At 45.6% G+C, this 23,026-nt stretch overlaps 1 protein-coding gene across 1 annotated transcript; it reads left to right on the top strand.

Moving 5' to 3' along the window:
- The first annotated feature begins 2,991 nt into the window (after positions 1 to 2,991).
- On the top strand, positions 2,992 to 11,258 carry LOC120053455 (bone morphogenetic protein 3-like). The gene is made up of 3 exons (XM_039000583.1): positions 2,992 to 3,375; positions 7,700 to 8,679; positions 10,649 to 11,258. The coding sequence occupies exons 1-3, from the start codon at positions 3,093 to 3,095 to the stop codon at positions 10,838 to 10,840; spliced, it is 1,455 nt and encodes a 484-aa protein (XP_038856511.1). The 5' UTR covers positions 2,992 to 3,092; the 3' UTR covers positions 10,841 to 11,258.
- The last annotated feature ends 11,768 nt before the right edge of the window (positions 11,259 to 23,026 follow it).

Below are 23,026 nucleotides of genomic sequence, written 5' to 3' on the forward strand. Positions count from 1 at the left end.
GGACTGTAGGTGGAGGTAAAGAGGTATGTGAATGTAGTGGAGGTAAGGGGTATTGACTGTAGTGGAGGTACCTGGTAAGGTTGGGGAGGCTTGGTGCTCAAGAGCACGTGTCCTCCTTCACGGTCCGGTATACCCGGTGCCACCTCCAAGTACCAGTCCACCGGTGGCAGTCCCCCGCACCAGGCTGTCTCTCCGGGTTCTCTCTCCAGCTGCTCCCACCTGTCCAGCGCTGTCAGAGCTTTCCTCCTCTCCAGCGCAGCCAGTGCCTATACCACGCACCAGGCTGTCTCTCCGTCTCCTCCCTACAGGTCTGCCAGTCTGCCCAGAACTGCCCGTCTGCCCAGCGGTGCCTGAACTGCCCGGCTGCCCAACGCCGTCTGAGCCATCTGTCTGCCCAGCGCCGTCTGAGCCATCTGTCTGCCCAGCGCCGTCTGAGCCATCTGTCTGCCCAGCGCCGTCTGAGCCATCCGTCTGCCCAACGCCGTCTGAGCCATCTGTCTGCCCAACGCCGTCTGAGCCATCTGTCTGCCCAACGCCGTCTGAGCCATCTGTCTGCCCAACGCCGTCTGAGCCATCCGTCTGCCCAGCGCCGTCTGAGCCATCCGTCTGCCAAGCGCCATCTGAGCCATCCGTCTGCCACGAGCCAGAGCCGCCAGCCAGTCAGGAGCTGCCAGAGCCGCCAGCCAGTCAGGAGCTGCCAGAGACGCCAGCCAGTCAGGAGCTGCCAGAGACGCCAGCCAGTCAGGAGCTGCCAGAGACGCCAGCCAGTCAGGAGCTGCCAGAGACGCCAGCCAGTCAGGAGCTGCCAGAGACGCCAGACAGTCATGAGCTGCCCTACGGTCATGAGCTGCCCTCCAGTCATGAGCTGCCCTCCAGTCATGAGCTGCCCTACAGTCATGAGCTGCCCTACAGTCATGAGCTGCCCTCCAGTCATGAGCTGCCCTCCAGTCATGAGCTGCCCTCCAGTCATGAGCTGCCCTCCAGTCATGAGCTGCCCTACAGTCATGAGCTGCCCTACAGTCATGAGCTGCCCTCCAGTCATGAGCTGCCCTCCAGTCATGAGCTGCCCTCCAGTCATGAGCTGCCCTCCAGTCATGAGCTGCCCTACAGTCATGAGCTGCCCTACAGTCATGAGCTGCCCTACAGTCATGAGCTGCCACCCAGTCATGAGCTGCCACTCAGTCCGGAGCTGCCACTCAGTCCGGAGCTGCCCCTTATCCCGGAGCTGCTGCCCCTTATCCCGGAGCTGCTGCCCCTTATCCCGGAGCTGCTGCCCCTTATCCCGGAGCTGCTGCCCCTTATCCCGGAGCTGCTGCCCCTTATCCCGGTGCTGGCCCTTCATTTAGGTGGGTTGAGTTGGAGGGTGGTCATTGGGAGGGGGATACGGAAGCGGGGAGTGACTATGGTGGGGTGGGGACCTCGCCCAGAGCCTGAGCCACCACCGTGGTCAGATGCCCACCCAGACCCTCCCCTAGACTTTGTGCTGGTGCGCCCGGAGTTCGCACCTTAAGGGGGGGGTTATGTCACGTTCCTGACCTGTTTTCTCTTGTTTTGTATGTCTTTATTGGTCAGGGCGTGAGTGTTGGGTGGGCAGTCTATGTTTTCTATTTCTATGTGGGGTTTTGTGTTCGGCCTGGTATGATTCTCAATTAGAGACAGGTGTGTATCGTTTGTCTCTGATTGAGAGTCATACTAAGGCAGCCAGGGTTTCACTGGTGGTTTGTGGGTGTTTGTTCCTGTGTCAGCGTTTGGGCCACACAGGACTGTTGCAGGTTAGTCACGTTTGTTATTTTGTTAATTTGTAGTGTTTGTTGGTTTGCCATTAAATAATGAACACTTACCAATCCGCATCTTGGTCCGATCCATGCTCCTCCTCGTCTGAGGAGGAGAACGACATTGACAGCCGTAACACCAGTAGTAATAATACCCAGCTGTTCCCAGTAGTAATACCCAGCTGTTCCCAGTAGTAGTAATACCCAGCTGTTCCCAGTAGTAATAATACCCAGCTGTTCCCAGTAGTAGTAATACCCAGCTGTTCCCAGTAGTAATAATACCCAGCTGTTCCCAGTAGTAATACCCAGCTGTTCCCAGTAGTAATACCCAGCTGTTCCCAGTAGTAGTAATACCCAGCTGTTCCCAGTAGTAATAATACCCAGCTGTTCCCAGTAGTAATAATACCCAGCTGTTCCCAGTAGTAATAATACCCAGCTGTTCCCAGTAGTAGTAATACCCAGCTGTTCCCAGTAGTAGTAATACCCAGCTGTTCCCAGTAGTAATAATACCCAGCTGTTCCCAGTAGTAGTAATACCCAGCTGTTCCCAGTAGTAATAATACCCAGCTGTTCCCAGTAGTAATAATACCCAGCTGTTCCCAGTAGTAGTAATACCCAGCTGTTCCCAGTAGTAGTAATACCCAGCTGGTCCCAGTAGTAATACCCAGCTGGTCCCAGTAGTAATACCCAGCTGGTCCCAGTAGTAATACCCAGCTGGTCCCAGTAGTAGTAATACTCAGCTGTTCCCAGTAGTAATACTCAGCTGGTCCCAGTAGTAATACTCAGCTGGTCCCAGTAGTAATACTCAGCTGTTCCCAGTAGTAATACCCAGCTGGTCCCACTAGTCATATATATTACCAAGCACAACATCCTTCACCTTCAATGAAAGCTGAGAACGGGGACGATTGGCTGTCGATGGGGAGATCTGCCCAGATCTGAACAAAACCAAGAGCTGCTGCCCTCTTCAACACTATTAGCTATTACGTCGAACTGGGATGAGGGAGTCCTTATTCACTCAACGGAGAGAGAGAGAACAACTTTGATTTAACTTTTCAACTTCACGGCAGACACGCAGAGCGGAGCGCGCTGCAGGAGTACAGCGCTCTGTCGTTTTGTTGGCTATCGCCTCTTCTTTGTGTCTTTCTTTTAGTGAGTGTCGAGTTTTCCAGGTGATTATTAAACAAATGAACACTGGACGAATGTCAAGGTGATGCCACCTATTTTCACTCTTAAGAGGACCTGGGACACGCGCTCTGAGTGGGAGATTTTGACCAGCAAGTTCTTCTGACTGAAAGTGTCCACCACTATTCTCACTGGGAACATGGCTCTCTGTCCGCAGTTACTGCTGCTGCTCGGATGGAGCTATCTATTCGGTGGATATTGCGCGATGTTGAAAGATCATTTCACTGGTTTGAAAAGAAAAGGTGAATCTGGGCACTCCGGTGCCCCCCGGGCGGACAAAGACCGCTCAGAGAAGAATGAGCAAGACCTGCTTTTACAGGATACTATGACGGAACACATGCAGATGCTTTACGACAAATACAACCGTGCAGGATTTCCTTTCAAGGATGGGAATACGGTCCGCAGCTTTAAAGCGCATTGGGGTAAATCTAATTAGATATGTATTTGTCACATGCCGAATTTAACGAATGTAGACTTAACAATGAAATTCTTGCTTAGAAGCCTTTCACAACTATGTAGAGTTACATAAATGTAATTTTAAAAATATATATGAGCACAAGAGGAATAAAATAAACAAGAATCCAAAACGTGAGCCAAACTGGATGAATCAATGTTGTTTCCACGTCATTTCAACCCCCAAAAAAGTATATGTGAAGACGTTGAATCAACATGGGGAACTAATTGAATTTGCAAAAAGTAATCAACATTAGCGCATTTCATATTTTTTTAACTTAGATCCAAGAGTGAAATTGTTAGCTGATTTCAAGTTCGTTTACAACTCAACCAAATGTAAAACATAACTAGACATTGAATTGATTGATGTCTGTGCCCTGTGGGATCAAACTATACAGGGAGAACCAGTACCAGATCAACGGGAAGAGGTATGAGGTAGATGTCTACATGAAGGCAGGGTAAAGTGACTAGACATCAGGATAGATAATAATAAGGTATTTGAGGTAGATATGTACATGAAGGCAGGGTAAAGTGACTAGGCATCAGGATAGATAATAATAAGGTATTTGAGGTAGATATGTACATGAAGGCAGGGTAAAGTGACTAGGCATCAGGATAGATAATAATAAGGTATTTGAGGTAGATATGTACATGAAGGCAGGGTAAAGTGACTAGACATCAGGATAGATAATAATAAGGTATTTGAGGTAGATATGTACATGAAGGCAGGGTAAAGTGACTAGACATCAGGATAGATAATAATAAGGTATTTGAGGTAGATATGTACATGAATGCAGGGTAAAGTGACTAGACATCAGGATAGATAATAATAAGGTATTTGAGGTAGATATGTACATGAAGGCAGGGTAAAGTGACTAGACATCAGGATAGATAATAATAAGGTATTTGAGGTAGATATGTACATGAAGGCAGGGTAAAGTGACTAGACATCAGGATAGATAATAATAAGGTATTTGAGGTAGATATGTACATGAAGGCAGGGTAAAGTGACTAGACATCAGGATAGATAATAATAAGGTATTTGAGGTAGATATGTACATGAAGGCAGGGTAAAGTGACTAGATATCAGGATAGATAATAATAAGGTATTTGAGGTAGATATGTACATGAAGGCAGGGTAAAGTGACTAGACATCAGGATAGATAATAATAAGGTATTTGAGGTAGATATGTACATGAAGGCAGGGTAAAGTGACTAGACATCAGGATAGACAATAATAAGGTATTTGAGGTAGATATGTACATGAAGGCAGGGTAAAGTGACTAGACATCAGGATAGATAATAATAAGGTATTTGAGGTAGAAATGTACATGAAGGCAGGGTAAAGTGACTAGATAATAATAAGGTATTTGAGGTAGATATGTACATGAAGGCAGGGTAAAGTGACTAGACATCAGGATAGATAATAATAAGGTATTTGAGGTAGATATGTACATGAAGGCAGGGTAAAGTGACTAGACATCAGGATAGATAATAATAAGGTATTTGAGGTAGATATGTACATGAAGGCAGGGTAAAGTGACTAGACATCAGGATAGATAATAATAAGGTATTTGAGGTAGATATGTACATGAAGGCAGGGTAAAGTGACTAGACATCAGGATAGATAATAATAAGGTATTTGAGGTAGATATGTACATGAAGGCAGGGTAAAGTGACTAGACATCAGGATAGACAATAATAAGAGTAAAATAAAGAACAGAGTAGCAGCAGCAAATTATGTGTGTGTGTGTGTGTGTGTGTGTGTGTGTGTCTAGTGTATGTGAATGTGTGTTGGTTTTGTGTGAGACTGTCAGTGTAGGGTGTGAGTGTGTGTGTGTGTATATATATATGTGGTGGACAAAACATTAAGAACACCTGCTCTTTCCATGACATAGACTGACCAGGTGAATCCAGGTAAAAGCTATAATCCCTTATTGATGTCACTTGTTAAATCCACTTCAATCAGTGTAGATGAAGGGGAGGAGACGGGTTAAAGAAGGATTTTTAAGCCTTGAGACAATTGAGACATGGATTGTGTGTGTCATTCAGAGGGTGAATGGGCAAGACAGAATATTTAAGGGCCTTTGAACGGGGTATGGTAGTAGGTGCCAGGAGCACCGGTTTGAGTCAAGGACTGCAACTCTGCTGGGATTTTCATGCTCAACAGTTAACCTTGTGTATCAAGACTGGTCCACCACCCAAAAGACAGCTTGTCCAGCCAACTTGATACAACTGTGGGAAGCATTGGAGTCAACATGGGCCAGCATCCCTGTGAAACGATTTAGAGACCTTGTAGAGTCCATGCCCTGACGGATTGATGCTGTTATGAGGACAAAGGGGGGCGCAACTCAATATTAGGAAGGTGTTGTATAGTTGGGACTACACAGCACCTGTTGATCCAAAGCCCAACCAATGAAACACTGAGCCCATTACCCAAAACGGAACATCTGTTTCACCTATTGTTTAGTATCCCAGGGAAATGAATGGCTGTTTCACCTGTTGGTTAGTATCCCAGGGAAATAAACATCTGTTTCACCTGTTGTTTAGTATCCCAGGGAAATGAACATCTGTTTCTCCTGTTGTTTAGTATCCTAGGGAAATGAACGGCTGTTTCACCTGTTGTTTAGTATCCCAGGGAAATGAACGGCTGTTTCACCTGTTGTTTAGTATCCCAGGGAAATGAACGGCTGTTTCACCTGTTGTTTAGTATCCCAGGGAAATGAACGGCTGTTTCACCTGTTGTTTAGTATCCCAGGGAAATGAATGGCTGTTTCACCTGTTGTTTAGTATCCTAGGGAAATGAACGGCTGTTTCACCTGTTGTTTAGTATCCCGGGGAAATGAACGGCTGTTTCACCTGTTGTTTAGAATCCCGGGGAAATGAACGGCTGTTTCACCTGTTGTTTAGTATCCCAGGGAAATGAACGGCTGTTTCACCTGTTGTTTAGTATCCCAGGGAAATGAACGGCTGTTTCACCTGTTGTTTAGTATCCCAGGGAAATGAGCGGCTGTTTCACCTGTTGTTTAGTATCCAGGGAAATGAACGGCTGTTTCACCTGTTGTTTAGTATCCCAGGGAAATGAACGGCTGTTTCACCTGTGTCTGTGTTTATGGGTGAGTAGCCAATGAAAGGACAGGTCATTTGTGTCTGTGTTTATGGGTGAGTAGCCAATGAAAGGACAGGTCATTTGTGTCTGTGTTTATGGGTGAGTAGCCAATGAAAGGACAGGTCATTTGTGTCTGTGTTTATGGGAGAGTAGCCAATGAAAGGACAGGTCATTTGTGTCTGTGTTTATGGGTGAGTAGCCAATGAAAGGACAGGTCATTTGTGTCTGTGTTTATGGGTGAGTAGCCAATGAAAGGACAGGTCATTTGTGTCTGTGTGTTTATGGGTGAGTAGCCAATGAAAGGACAGGTCATTTGTGTCTGTGTGTTTATGGGTGAGTAGCCAATGAAAGGACAGGTCATTTGTGTCTGTGTGTGTTACATCTGCATTGTCTTTGCAGTTGTCACACTGGGATATAACCAGTGATAGGATAGAACTCCCTATTGCCATGGAGATAGAACTCCCTATTGCCATGGAGATAGAACTCCCTAATGCCATGGAGATAGAACTCCCTAATGCCATGGAGATAGAACTCCCTATTGCCATGGAGATAGAACTCCCTAATGCCATGGCGATAGAACTCCCTATTGCCATGGAGATAGAACTCCCTATTGCCATGTAGAACCCGTCAGGTTTCAGCACTCATATGTTAGAAAACAGTGCCTCCTGCTGGAATGTGTTGCTAATGCAGGGGGATGGATAAGGTAGGCAATGATGTGTTCACACAGAACATTCCCTTCAGGTTCTCTTTTTGGTTATTAAAAACATTACTTTCCAACAACATTCTGTCAACCAACATTTGTTAACTGGGAACCAAATGACTAGCGATTAGTTGTGATTGCAAGATGTCCCTAGAAAATGCCCTATGAAGCTTTGAAACATTTGAATGATAGGGTTTGTTCACCTGGCTTAAATAGCCTCTAATTAAAAAAAAAAATTGTTCTGCTCCAGGTTTGAAACTAAATTGAACGATATGCACATAGAGATCCTATAATTCATGTAATTCTATGGACACGTGGACCTGTCTGCCCTATACTCTCTATTCCAGGGGTGTTCAAATCTTACCCTACTACTTCTGGTTCTCTGTTCTACCTGATCATTAATTGTACCCACCTGGTGTCAGAGGTATAAATGATTTGAATTTGTGGGCTCTATACTAACTGCCTCGTCCTATTGCTCTCCCAGGCACCATCAACAACAAGCAGCTCCAGATCTTCAACCTGACGTCTCTTACCAAGTCAGAGGCCGTCCTGTCGGCCACGCTCCACTACTACATAGGAGACCTTCAGAACAGCACCCAGCACCCTGGCTGCAGCAGCACCACCAGGCCCAAGAGCTGTGGAGCCCCCTCCTCATTCCGCCATGGCCCCAGGAGACACAGCCACGTCCAGATGGATGTGTGGAGCTTTTCCTCAGTGGATAACCACACCAGGGCTTTGGGCCACTTTGTGATCAACGTGTCTACACTATACAGGGACTTCATCTCTTGGCAGTGGAAGGACGTCACCCGGGTGGTGAACCAAGCCAAGCATCATCGTGAGCTGCTGATCGGGATCGACGTGGCATCCCAGCCTGGAGCCAGGCCCTGGAAGAAGCTCCTCTCAGACCGCTCTCCTTACATCCTGGTCTACGCCAACGACTCGGCCATCTCCGAGCCCGAGAGTGTGGTGTCGACACTACAGAGGCATCAAACGACAACTACGGCTGGAGAAGGGGCTTTCCCCTCTGGCTTCAATAGACTGGGGCTGCACGCTCGGAATAACACCGCCGCGCAACAACAGGCGTCTCCTCACAGACACCGGCGCTCGGCTAGCGTCCTCCTCCCGCTCCAGAACAACGAGTTACCGGGGCCGGAGTACCCGTATGAGACGACGGGCTGGGACGAGACCAGCCCCTACGAACCGCTGGAGAACAAGCCAGTCCCTCGGCCGAGGAAAAAGACGCGTGGTAAGAGCCAGAGGCACGGCGGTAAGATGCCCCTGCTGCAGTTTGACGAGCAGACGATAAAGAAGTCTCGTAAGAAGCAGTGGAACGAACCACGGAACTGTGCTCGTCGCTACCTGAAGGTGGACTTTGCAGACATTGGCTGGAGCGAGTGGATTATATCTCCCAAGTCTTTTGATGCCTACTATTGCTCAGGGTCATGCCAGTTCCCCATGCCTAAGGTATGTCTCAATGCTTCATGTAATTAATAATGTGCCAGTATGTGTTTCCCAGACAGGGTCCCCAACCCTCATCCTGGAGAGCTGCAGGTTGAGCAGGCTTTTGTTCCGGCAGGCTTTTGTTCCGGCAGGCTTTTGTTCCGGCAGGCTTTTGTTCCGGTAGGCTTTTGTTCCGGTAGGCTTTTGTTCCAGGAGGGTTTTGTTCCAGGAGGGTTTTGTTCCAGGAGGGTTTTGTTCCAGGAGGGTTTTGTTCCAGTAGGCTTTTGTTCCGGCAGGCTTTTGTTCCGGCAGGCTTTTGTTCCGGCAGGCTTTTGTTCCGGTAGGCTTTTGTTCCAGGAGGGTTTTGTTCCAGGAGGGTTTTGTTCCAGGAGGGTTTTGTTCCAGGAGGGTTTTGTTCCAGTAGGCTTTTGTTCCAGTAGGCTTTTGTTCCGGCAGGCTTTTGTTCCGGCAGGCTTTTGTTCCGGCAGGCTTTTGTTCCCAGTAGGCTTTTGTTCCAGTAGGCTTTTGTTCCAGTAGGCTTTTGTTCCAAGTTCTTGATAAGCGGAATCAGGTGTAACAATCAGGTGTAACTCTCCAGAGCCTGGCTTGGCAGGCTCATATAACAGCTACTCACAGACTCTGTTTGTCAACTTCAGTGGCCCTTCAGCACCACCGTGTGGCAGAATGTAGAACTGCTGTTGTCAACCATTGTTTCCTCATTATGATCTTAACACTTGGGTTTCCACATTTTTCTGCTCATGATCCCAAATTTACATCAAGATATTCCGGTGACCCCGATTTGGAGATTAATGTAGTTTATTGGTTTTTGATATTGAACAACAGCGGATGTGAAATGTCGTATATTATGACTAGCAGTCTGTGTTGATAGCAATGAGCACAACTGTGTTCACAGGATGTTTTGAAGTACTTTTCTTTCAACAACCTGTCACTGAGTCGAGAATGGTGACATCACGCCGGCTCTTTCAGAAATCGTCCGGTTTTTGTCCGGTTAGTTACTCCAGTCAGATAGAACATTGTCTGGTTAGTTACTCCAGTCAGATAGAACAATGTCCGGTTAGTTACTCCAGTCAGATAGAACATTGTCCGGTTAGTTACTCCAGTCAGATAGAACATTGTCTGGTTAGTTACTCCAGTCAGATAGAACATTGTCTGGTTAGTTACTCCAGTCAGATAGAACATTGTCCGGTTAGTTACTCCAGTCAGATAGAACATTGTCCGGTTAGTTACTCCAGTCAGATAGAACATTGTCCGGTTAGTTACTCCAGTCAGATAGAACATTGTCTGGTTAGTTACTCCAGTCAGATAGAACATTGTCTGGTTAGTTACTCCAGTCAGATAGAACATTGTCTGGTTAGTTACTCCAGTCAGATAGAACATTGTCTGGTTAGTTACTCCAGTCAGATAGAACATTGTCTGGTTAGTTACTCCAGTCAGATAGAACATTGTCTGGTTAGTTACTCCAGTCAGATAGAACATTGTCTGGTTAGTTACTCCAGTCAGATAGAACATTGTCTGGTTAGTTACTCCAGTCAGATAGAACATTGTCTGGTTAGTTACTCCAGTCAGATAGAACATTGTCTGGTTAGTTACTCCAGTCAGATAGAACATTGTCCGGTTAGTTACTCCAGTCAGATAGAACATTGTCTGGTTAGTTACTCCAGTCAGATAGAACATTGTCTGGTTAGTTACTCCAGTCAGATAGAACATTGTCTGGTTAGTTACTCCAGTCAGATAGATCTTTGTCCGGTTAGTTACTACAGTCAGATAGATCTTTGTCCGGTTAGTTACTCCAGTCAGATAGAACATTGTCTGGTTAGTTACTCCAGTCAGATAGAACATTGTCTGGTTAGTTACTCCAGTCAGATAGAACATTGTCTGGTTAGTTACTCCAGTCAGATAGAACATTGTCTGGTTAGTTAGTTATAGAATGTCGTCTTTAACCTCTTTAAACTCCTTCTCTTCTGTCCTGTAGTCTCTGAAGCCTAGTAACCACGCCACCATCCAGAGCATTGTGAGAGCGGTAGGGGTGGTGTCTGGTATCCCTGAGCCCTGCTGTGTCCCAGACAAGATGTCTTCCCTCTCCATCCTCTTCTTCGACGAGGACAAGAACGTGGTGCTCAAAGTCTACCCAAACATGACTGTGGACTCCTGCGCCTGCAGATAGGGACAATTACCACACACACACATAACAATCTCTCTGCAACATCGCCACCTATCAAGGATATTCCACTTTTGCACTGTCAGAGAGATTAGGGATTACAATCTACTATCTAAATGAAGATGGACCTTTTCAGGGAAGGACTGCTGGACCTTCCTCCTACTGGAAGCATGAAGCACCCTGGAAAATAAACAGCTGACTAGTCTCATCATCATCACCATCATCATCGCTATCACCACCATCATCATCATGACTTTTTACTTGTTTGAATAGAATTAACCAGCCGCTGGAGAGGAGGACCTAGTGCAGTTTGAGGTAGCACCTTAAAGAGGGAGGCCAAAACACCCAGAATGAAAGGCCTTCTGTGATTCCTGAGCTCCAAAAGTATTGGGACAGTGACACATTTGTTGTTGTTTTGGCTTTGTACTCCAGCACTTTGAAACGATACAATGACTATGAGGTTAAAGTGCAGACTGTCAACATTAATTTGAGGGTATTTTCATCCATATCGGGTGAACCGTTTAGAAAGTACAGCACTTTCTGTACCTAGTCCCCCCCATTTTAGGGGACCAAACGTATTGGGACAAATTCACTTGTGTATTAAAGTAGTCCTTAATGAATCACGGTGAGTGAGAAAGTTACAGATGCAAGACATGCTAACCTCTCACCATTACAATTACAGGGGAGGTTAGCATACCCCCAAGACATGCTAACCTCTCACCATTACAATAACAGGGGAGGTTAGCATACCCCCAAGACATGCTAACCTCTCACCATTACAATAACAGGGGAGGTTAGCATACCCCCAAGACATGCTAACCTCTCACCATTACAATAACAGGGGAGGTTAGCATACCCCCAAGACATGCTAACCTCTCACCATTACAATAACAGGGGAGGTTAGCATACCCCCAAGACATGCTATCCTCTCACCATTACAATAACAGGGGAGGTTAGCATACCCCCAAGACATGCTAACCTCTCACCATTACAATAACAGGGGAGGTTAGCATACCCCCAAAACATGCTAACCTCTCACCATTACAATAACAGGGGAGGTTAGCATACCCCCAAAACATGCTAACCTCTCACCATTACAATAACAGGGGAAGTTAGCATACCCCAAGACATGCTAACCTCTCACCATTACAATAACAGGGGAAGTTAGCATACCCCCAAGCCATGCTAACCTCTCACCATTACAATAACAGGGGAGGTTAGCATACCCCCAAGACATGCTAACCTCTCACCATTACAATAACTGGGGAGGTTAGCATACCCCCAAGACATGCTAACCTCTCACCATTACAATAACTGGGGAGGTTAGCATACCCCCAAAACATGCTAACCTCTCACCATTACAATAACAGGGGAGGTTAGCATACCCCCAAAACATGCTAACCTCTCACCATTACAATAACAGGGGAGGTTAGCATACCCCCAATACCTTTTTGAGAGGGGTATAATATTTGTGCGTCTCACTCATCAGGATTATCCGTAACCATGGTAGCATCCACATTAATGTAGAAGTGTTTAGAAACATATTCTATTCTTATTTACAATTAAAGTGACTACAAATACAATACATTATTGACCATTAATTTCTATTGGGCACAATATAATCTGAAACACAGCAAAAACAAACAGCAAATGTATCCAACAAGTGTGTAGTCACAAGCTTGATGTAGTCATTGCGTTCTAGGAATATCGAACCAAATACTTAACTTTTCCCCTAAAATGGGGGAACTTGGTACAAAAATGGCTGTTTTCAAATCTAAAGTGCTGGAGTACAAAGCCAAAACAGTTCACTGTATCTGCCCCTGTTTTAATAACCACAGGACCCCAGTACTGCCCCTGTTTTAATAATCACAGGACCCCAGGACTGCCCCTGTTTGAATAACCACAGGACCCCAGTACTGCCCCTGTTTTAATAACCACAGGACCCCAGTACTGCCCCTGTTTTAATAACCACAGGACCCCAGGACTGCCCCTGTTTTAATAACCACAGGAACCCAGGACTGCCCCTGTTTGAATAACCACAGGAACCCAGTACTGCCCCTGTTTTAATAACCACAGGAACCCAGTACTGCCCCTGTTTTAATAACCACAGGACCCCAGTACTGCCCCTGTTTTAATAACCACAGGACCCCAGTACTGCCCCTGTTTTAATAACCACAGGAACCCAGGACTGCCCCTGTTTTAATAACCACAGGACCCCAGTACTGCCCCTGTTTTAATAACCACAGGACCCCAGTACTGCCCCTGTTTTAATAACCACAGGAACCCAGTACTGCCCCTGTTTTAATAACCACAGGACCCCAGTACTGCCCCTGTTTTAATAACCACAGGACCCCAGGACTGCCCCTGTTTTAATAACCACAGGACCCCAGTACTGCCCCTGTTTTAATAACCACAGGAACCCAGTACTGCCCCTGTTTTAATAACCACAGGACCCCAGTACTGCCCCTGTTTTAATAACCACAGGACCCCAGGACTGCCCCTGTTTTAATAACCACAGGACCCCAGTACTGCCCCTGTTTTAATAACCACAGGACCCCAGGACTGCCCCTGTTTTAATAACCACAGGAACCCAGTACTGCCCCTGTTTGAATAACCACAGGAACCCAGTACTGCCCCTGTTTTAATAACCACAGGAACCCAGTACTGCCCCTGTTTTAATAACCACAGGACCCCAGTACTGCCCCTGTTTTAATAACCACAGGACCCCAGTACTGCCCCTGTTTTAATAACCACAGGAACCCAGGACTGCCCCTGTTTTAATAACCACAGGACCCCAGTACTGCCCCTGTTTTAATAACCACAGGAACCCAGTACTGCCCCTGTTTTAATAACCACAGGACCCCAGTACTGCCCCTGTTTTAATAACCACAGGACCCCAGGACTGCCCCTGTTTTAATAACCACAGGACCCCAGTACTGCCCCTGTTTTAATAACCACAGGAACCCAGTACTGCCCCTGTTTTAATAACCACAGGACCCCAGTACTGCCCCTGTTTTAATAACCACAGGACCCCAGGACTGCCCCTGTTTTAATAACCACAGGACCCCAGTACTGCCCCTGTTTTAATAACCACAGGACCCCAGGACTGCCCCTGTTTTAATAACCACAGGAACCCAGTACTGCCCCTGTTTTAATAACCACAGGACCCCAGTACTGCCCCTGTTTTAATAACCACAGGACCCCAGGACTGCCCCTGTTTTAATAACCACAGGACCCCAGTACTGCCCCTGTTTTAATAACCACAGGAACCCAGTACTGCCCCTGTTTTAATAACCACAGGACCCCAGTACTGCCCCTGTTTTAATAACCACAGGACCCCAGTACTGCCCCTGTTTTAATAACCACAGGACCCCAGTACTGCCCCTGTTTTAATAACCACAGGACCCCAGTACTGCCCCTGTTTTAATAACCACAGGAACCCAGTACTGCCCCTGTTTTAATAACCACAGGACCCCAGGACTGCCCCTGTTTTAATAACCACAGGACCCCAGGACTGCCCCTGTTTTAATAACCACAGGAACCCAGTACTGCCCCTGTTTTAATAACCACAGGACCCCAGGACTGCCCCTGTTTTAATAACCACAGGACCCCAGGACTGCCCCTGTTTTAATAACCACAGGAACCCAGGACTGCCCCTGTTTTAATAATCACAGGACCCCAGTACAGCCTCATCACCCCAGTACAGCCTCATCACCCCAGTACAGCCTCATCACCCCAGTACAGCCTCATCACCCCAGTACAGCCTCAGTGGGACTTTTCTGGGTTGACTGAAGTGGTCAGACAGACACATTCTATATCCTTCCTCCCCAGTTCTGATTTTTTTTACCATTACCAAGGAACCTCCTCCTCTCCCTCCACCTCTTCCTCTACCACCTCCTCCTCCTCTCTTCCTCTACCACCTCCTCCTCTCTTCCTCTACCACCTCCTCCTCTCTTCCACCTCTCCGTCCTCTTCCTCCTCCCCCCTCTCCAACTCATCCACCTCTTCCTCCTCCCTCCCTCTTCCTCTCCCTCCCCTCCTCCACATCCTCCTCCTCCTTCCTCTCCTCCTCCTCTTCACATCTACCTCTTCCTCCACCTCCTCTCGTCCTCCTCCTCCACCTCCCTCTCCAACTCCTCCAACTCCTCCTCCTCCTCCATTTTGTACTGCATGGCTATATGTTACAGTGTCTATGTCCTTACTATGACCTTGTTACTCACTATATATGAACATCATGTATACCTACGTATTGCCTTGGCTGCTATAGAGATATATATTTGATTCCAAAGCCAGATATTGTGATGTAGAGTGCATTACATACATCTTTTTAATTGTTTAGATAGTTTATCCATAAAGTATAATTGTACATATTGATAGAACTTCTAAGAATAATTAATATGCAAAACAAGTAAGCTATATTTCATACATTAAAGTGTGGGATAAAATGTGGTAAAAAAATTATAGTTATAGTTTACCTGAGAATATATTTTATTTTAGTGTTGTAGTTGAATAGGCTGACTAGGTTGGGTGGTAGTGGTGGTAGTGGTAGTAGTACTAGTAGTAGTGGTAGTACTAGTACTAGTAGTGGTAGTACTAGTACTAGTAGCGGTAGTAGTAGTGGTAGTACTAGTACTAGTAGTGGCAGTACTAGTACTAGTAGTGGCAGTACTAGTACTAGTAGTGGTAGTAGTATTAGTAGCAGTAGTAGTAGTAGCAGCAGTAGTAGCAGCAGTAGTAGTAGTAGTAGTAGTAGTAGTAGTAATGGTAGTAGTAATGGTAGTAGTAGTAGCAGTAGTAGTAATGGTAGTAGCAGTAGTAGTACCAGTACGAGTAGTAGTAGTAGTAGTAGTAGTGGTAGTAGTAGTAGTGGTAGTAGTGGTAGTAGTAGTAGTAGTAGTAGTATTACCAGGCCAGTTTATTAGGTACACCCATCTAGTACTAGGCCAGTTTATTAGGTACACCCATCTAGTACCAGGCCAGTTTATTAGGTACACCCATCTAGTACCAGGCCAGTTTATTAGGTACACCCATCTAGTACCAGGACAGTATATTAGGTACACATGAAGGAGGAGGACTGCCATTTTTAAGATACTGAATCACCACGCTCAGTGGTTTAGGTCACTCGTTTTTCCCATTCTAACGTTCAATGGAACAGTAACTGAATGCCTTGAAGCCTGTCTGCTTTATATAACAAGCCAGGGCCACATGACTCACTGTCTGTAGGAGCGATCCATTTGGTGAACGTGGTGATGTACCTAATAAACTGGCCGATGAGTGTAGTTTAGAATAACATAGCCATATCGAGTAACAACATGTTATCTACAACTGGCTTGATCTGAGAGCAGGATGACATCATTATTCAAACCCGGAGTTCATTTACCCACATGGCCTGACAGGCAAATCACCAGCACATATCGTCTCGTCATTGGCTACCAAGCACCGGCTACCAATCTCACTAGACATTGGTATTGTCTCTAAATGCATGTGCAGTATACATCACTGAGAGGCTCGAAAGGCATGACTGGATACCATCACTGGTGGATCGCCATGTCTTTCTAGTCTTTACTTTGCTATGGATTCAACTATTTCCTACATAATGAAGTCAGTCAACCAAATATTTATTTACAGCAGGTAGAATACAATGTAGAGGCAAACGCTAGATTTATTTTAATATAGATTTGTACAGTGTTTTTGTATATAATGCACTATATGTCAATGATATTCTAATGCTGTCTCTTGGAGAAGGGACCACACTCTCGTTGAATTCAGCTCCTGATCAACTGAAATGGAATTCAGAATCACTGTTTGAAAAGGCTTCTTCGTGAACAATCTAGAACATTCTATGGAATTATAGAATCACAGAACAACTGAAGGGACGGAATCAGCTGACGTGGACTAACCTGAGCTGAACTGTCTCCAACTAGCAAACATAGATTTACTTTTATAAAAACTGGGTATTTTTTTATAAGAGAACAGCGAGAGTTTTCAATTAGTGAATTTTTTTGTTGTTGTTGATAATAATCATGGTTGCTAATAAAAATTTACATCCTGATAGTATTGCAATTTATATCCAGTAAACACTAATTGTTTTGAATACACATTGTTTTTGTTTATATGTAAACTATTGTGAAGTGTTAGTCTGTCATCCTCCAGTATTTTCTTCTTCACATTGTTCCATTTGAGGGATGTATGTATCTGAATGGAGTGCTTCCTTACAGGTCATAAGGTACCGGTATATCAGCAGTTTGATAGACTAGCGTCCTGTCCAGGGGGTGTCCTGTACATCAATCTGTCTCACTACAGAAACAGGAGATACTATAGACTAGTGTCCTGTCCAGGGGGTGTCCTGTACATCAATCTGTCTCACTACAGAAACAGGAGATACTATAGACTAGTGTCCTGTCCAGGGGGTGTCCTGTACATCAATCTGTATCACTACAGAAACAGGAGATACTATAGACTAGTGTCCTGTCCAGGGGGTGTCCTGTACATCAATCTGTCTCACTACAGAAACAGGAGATACTATAGACTAGTGTCCTGTCCAGGGGGTGTCCTGTACATCAATCTGTCTCACTACAGAAACAGGAGATACTATAGACTAGTGTCCTGTCCAGGGGGTGGACTAGTGTCCTGTCAAGGGGGTGGACTAGTGTCCTGTCCAGGGGGTGTCCTCTACATCAATCTGTCTCACTACAGAAACAGGAGATACTATAGACTAGTGTCCTGTCCAGGGGGTGTCCTGTACATCAATCTGTCTCACTACAGAAACAGGAGATACTATAGACTAGTGTCCTGTCCAGGGGGTGTCCTGTACATCAATCTGTCTCACTACAGAAACAGGAGATACTATAGACTAGTGTCCTGTCCAGGGGGTGTCCTGTACATCAATCTGTCTCACTACAGAAACAGGAGATACTGTAGACTAGTGTCCTGTCCAGGGGGTGGACTAGTGTCCTGTCAAGGGGGTGGACTAGTGTCCTGTCCAGGGGGTGGACTAGTGTCCTGTCCAGGGGGTGGACTAGTGTCCTGTCCAGGGGGTGGACTAGTGTGACGTCCGGGTGTCCAGGGGGTGGACTAGTGTCCTGTCCAGGGGGTGGACTAGTGTCCTGTCCGGGTGATAGACTAGTGTCCTGTCCAGGGGGTGGACTAGTGTCCTGTCCAGGGGGTGGACTAGTGTGACGTCCGGGTGTCCAGGGGGTGGACTAGTGTCCTGTCCAGGGGGTGGACTAGTGTCCTGTCCGGGTGATGGACTAGTGTCCTGTCCGGGTGATGGACTAGTGTCCTGTCCGGGTGATGGACTAGTGTCCTGTCCAGGGGGTGGACTAGTGTCCTGTCCAGGTGATGGACTAGCGTCCTGTCCAGGGAGTGAATACGATTCAATGCGATACAACACGATTCAATGCCATACAACGCGATTCAATGCCATACAACGCGATTCAATGCCATACAACATGATTCAATGCCATACAACACGATTCAATGCGATACAACACGATTCAATGCGATACAACACGATTCAATGCGATACAACACGATTCAATGCGATACAACACAATTCAATGCACTAATATTTATGGAATAAACACATTCATTTTCCTTTTTATATTCACATCTATTGCTGATGGAGCTCATGAGCTGGGCCTCTGAGCTGGATCTGTGTGTGTGTGTGTGTGTGTGTGTGTGTGTGTGTGTGTGTGTGTGTGTGTGTGTGTGTGTGTGTGTGTGTGTGTGTGTGTGTGTGTGTGTGTGTGTGTGTGTGTGTGTGTGTATTTAATCAATTTTAGAGTAAGGCTGTTACATAACAAAATGTGTAAAAAGTCAAGGGGTCTGAATACTTTCCGACGGCACCGTATCTTGATCAGATAACTATTCACCACCTGAGTCAATACATGTTAGAATCACCTTGTCCAGAGATTACAGCTGTGAGTCTTTCTGGGTAAGTCTAAGAGCTTTCCACACCTGGATTGTACAATATTTGTCCATTATTCTTTCAAAATTATTCAAGCTCTGTCAAATTGGTTATTGATCATGGTTAGACAACCATTTTCAGGTCTTGCCATAGATTTTCAAGGAGATTTAAGTCAGAATTATAACTCAGCCATTCAGAAATATTCACTGTCTTCTTGGTAAGCAATTCCAGTGTTGATTTGGCCTTGTGTTTTAGGTTATTGTCCTGCTGAAAGGTGAATTCATCTCCCAGTGTCTGGTGGAAAGCAGACTGAACCAGGTTTTCCTCTAGGATGTTGCCTGTCCTTCACCTCCCAGTGTCTGGTGGAAAGCAGACTGAACCAGGTTCTCCTCTAGGATGTTGCCTGTCCTTCACCTCCCAGTGTCTGGTGGAAAGCAGACTGAACCAGGTTCTCCTCTAGGATGTTGCCTGTCCTTCATGTCCCAGTGTCTGGTGGAAAGCAGACTGAACCAGGTTTTCCTCTAGGATGTTGCCTGGGCTTCATGTCCCAGTGTCTGGTGGAAAGCAGACTGAACCAGGTTTTCCTCTAGGATGTTGCCTGTGCTTCATCTCCCAGTGTCTGGTGTGAAGCAGACTGAACCAGGTTTTCCTCTAGGATGTTGCCTGTCCTTCATCTCCCAGTGTCTGGTGGAAAGCAGACTGAACCAGGTTGACCTCTAGGATGTTGTCTGTGCTTCATCTCCCAGTGTCTGGTGGAAAGCAGACTGAACCAGGTTTTCCTCTAGGATGTTGCCTGTGCTTCACCTCCCAGTGTCTGGTGGAAAGCAGACTGAACCAGGTTTTCCTCTAGGATGTTGCCTGTGCTTTACTCCTTTCCATTTCTTATTTATCCTGAAAAACTCTCCAGTCCTTAATGACTGCAAGAATACCCATAACATGATGCAGCCACCACCATGCTTGAAAATATGAAGACTGGTAATCAGGGATGTGTTGTGTTGGATTTTCCCCAAACATAACGCTTGTTTTCAGGATATAAAGTGCATTCCTTTGCCACATTTTTTTGCAGTATTATGTTAGTGTCTTGTTGCAAACAGGATGCATGTTTTAAAATATTTGTATTCTGTACAGGCTTCCTTCTTTTCACTCTGTCATTTAGGTTAGTATTGTGGAGTAACTACAATGTTGTTGATTCATCCTCAGTGTTCTCCTATCACAGCCATTAAACTATGTAACTGTTTTAAATTGGCCTCATGGTGAAATCCCTGAGCGGTTTCCAAAAAGATCATCAAGGACAACAACCACCCGAGCCACTGCCTGTTCACCCCGCTATCATCCAGAAGGCGAGGTCAGTACAGGTGCATCAAAGCTGGGACAGAGAGACTGAAAAACAGCTTCTATCTCAAGGCCATCAGACTGTTAAACAGCCATCACTAGCACAGAGAGGCTGCTGCCTACATACAGACTTGAAATCATCGGCCACTTTAGTAAATGGATCACTAGTCACTTTAATAATGTCACTTTAATAATGTTTACATATTTTGCATTACTATCTCATATGTATATACTGTATTCTATTATACTGCATTTTAGTCTCTGCCGCTCTGGCATTGTTCGTCCATATATTTATATATTCTTAATTCATCATTCCTTTACTTAGATGTGTGTGTATTGGGTATATTTTGTGTAATTTGTTAGATATTACTTGTTAGATATTACTGCACTGTCGGAGCTAGAAACACAAGCATTTCACTACACCCACAATAACATCTGCTAAACATGTGTATGTGACCAATAGTTCTGTGTGGTGAGAGGTGTTCCAGTCTCCCTACATAATGATGAGAGGTGTTCCAGTCTCCCTACATAATGATGAGAGGTGTTCCAGTCTCCCTACATAATGATGAGAGGTGTTCCAGTCTCCCTACATAATAATGAGAGGTGTTCCAGTCTCCCTACAAAATGATGAGTGATGAGATGTGTTCCAGTCTCCCTACATGATTCTGTGTGGTGAGAGGTGTTCCAGTCTCCCTACAAAATGATGAGATGTGTTCCAGTCTCCCTACATGATTCTGTGTGGTGAGAGGTGTTCCAGTCTCCCTACATGATTCTGAGTGATGAGATGTGTTCCAGTTTCCCTACATGATTCTGTGTGGTGAGAGGTGTTCCAGTCTCCCTACATGATTCTGAGTGATGAGAGGTGTTCCAGTCTCCCTACATGATTCTGAGTGATGAGAGGTGTTCCAGTCTCCCTACATGATTCTGAGTGATGAGAGGTGTTCCAGTCTCCCTACATAATGATGAGAGGTGTTCCAGTCTCCCTACATGATTCTGAGTGATGAGAGGTGTTCCAGTCTCCCTACATGATTCTGAGTGATGAGAGGTGTTCCAGTCTCCCTACATAGTGATGAGAGGTGTTCCAGTCTCCCTACATGATTCTGAGTGATGAGAGGATGTTTCAGACATAATTATGCGCTGTAGCTGTATTTGCTGCTATAACAGGTCGGGCACTGATGTCGGGCGATTAGGCCTGGCTCGCAGTCGGCGCTCCAATTCATCCCAAAGGTGTTCGATGGGGTTGAGGTCAGGGCTCTGTGCAGGCCAGTCAAGTTCTTCCACACCAATCTCGGCAAACCATTTCTATATGGACCTCACTTTAATGCTGAAACAGGAAACTGTTGCCACAAAGTTGGAAGCACAGAATCGTCTAGAATGTCATTGTATGCTGTAGCATTAAGATTTCCCTTCACTGGAACTAAGGGGCCTGAACCATGAAAAACAGCTCCAGACCATTATTCCTCCTCCACCAGACTTTACAGTTGGCACTTTGCATTCGGGCAGGTAGCGTTCTCCTGGCATCCGCCAAACCCAGATGCGTCCGTCGGACTGCCAGATGGTGAAACGTGATTCATCACTCCAGAGAACGCGTTTCTACTGCTCCAGAGTCCATTGGCGGCGAGCTTTACAGCACTCCAGCCAACGCTTGGCATTGCGCATGGTGATCTTAGGCTTGTGTGTGGCTGCTCAGCCATGGAAACCCATTTCATGAAGCTCCCGATGAACAGTTCTTGTGCTGATGTTGCTTCTAGAGGCAGTTTGGAACTCGGTAGTGAGTATTGCAACCGAGCACAGAATATTTTTTACGCGCTACACGCTTCAGCACTCGGCGGTCCCTTTCTGTGAGCTTGTGTGGCCTACCACTTCGCGGCTGAACCGTTGTTGCTCCTAGATGTTTCCACTTCACAATAACAGAACTTACAGTTGATCGGGGCAGCTCTAGCAGGGCAGAAATTTGACGAACTGACTTGTTAGAAAGGTGGCGTCCTATGACGGTGCCACATTGAAAGTCACTGAGCTCTTCAGTAAGGCCATTTTACTGCCAATGTTTGTCTATGGAGATTGCATGGCTTGTGTGCTCGATTTTATCAACCTGTCAGCAACAGATGTGGCTGAAATAGCCGAATCCACTAATTTGAAGGGGTGTTGAGTCATGGAAAGATTTCGTACATTTCTGTAAGATTTTAGAAGGTGACTTACCCTAGTTCCTGTTGATGCTGAGGCCGCTGCAGATGTTGATGGAATCACACTCCAAATAGAACACATATAGTCACGTTTGCCTCTGCGGTAGATAGTTAGCTAGCTAATTAGCTAGTTATTAATTGAATGATGAATTAGTTAGCTAGCTAACATAACCTAACAAAGCTAATGTTATCTTACAAATCTCATCATCAGATAGCAGCTGGGTACTTACATTGATATGCTTTGGAATGTCTAGCTAGCGTATTATGAAAGCTAGCTGGCTAACTTTTGATTTAGATAAACAAATGTAGTTCGCTAGTTACCTAGGTGATGTTAGGTACCTTACCTCAGCAATCTAGAAGAAAAAGAAAGGCACACCTATTTAGGCGAGGTGCTGGCTAGCGGAGTAGAAAACTGAAAAATAAAGGAGAGCCGCACACTCTAGGAGCTCAGATGCAAAAATGTAATTACCAACATTTCGACAGCCAAGCTGTCTTCATCAGGGTACAGTCACAAACACTGCGGGATGACTCGTTTATATAGTGTCAAAAGACACACAGGTGTCTGTAATCATGGCCAAGAGTGGCCTAATATCATTGGTTAATTCTCAAATACCATATACAGCTTACTTAATTTATTATGTTCTTCTTATTCTTATATCTTGTGTGTTTTTGTTCTACCTTGTTATTTGTAGTATTACATTGTTATGGATTATGCAGGCTCTAACCCCAACAAGGCAGTAAAGGCATTTCACTGTACTTGTGCGTGAT

Source organism: Salvelinus namaycush, chromosome 1 (genome assembly GCF_016432855.1).
Source record: "Salvelinus namaycush isolate Seneca chromosome 1, SaNama_1.0, whole genome shotgun sequence".
Lineage (NCBI taxonomy): Eukaryota > Metazoa > Chordata > Actinopteri > Salmoniformes > Salmonidae > Salvelinus > Salvelinus namaycush.

Bases quoted from the DNA above. Each gene is read 5' to 3' on its own strand.
- LOC120053455 (XM_039000583.1), top strand. From the start codon at position 3,093: ATGGCTCTCTGTCCGCAGTTACTGCTGCTGCTCGGATGGAGCTATCTA. The intron at 3,376-7,699 runs GTAAATCTAATT...TTGCTCTCCCAG, and splicing joins CAGCTTTAAAGCGCATTGGG to GCACCATCAACAACAAGCAG. The intron at 8,680-10,648 runs GTATGTCTCAAT...TCTGTCCTGTAG, and splicing joins GCCAGTTCCCCATGCCTAAG to TCTCTGAAGCCTAGTAACCA.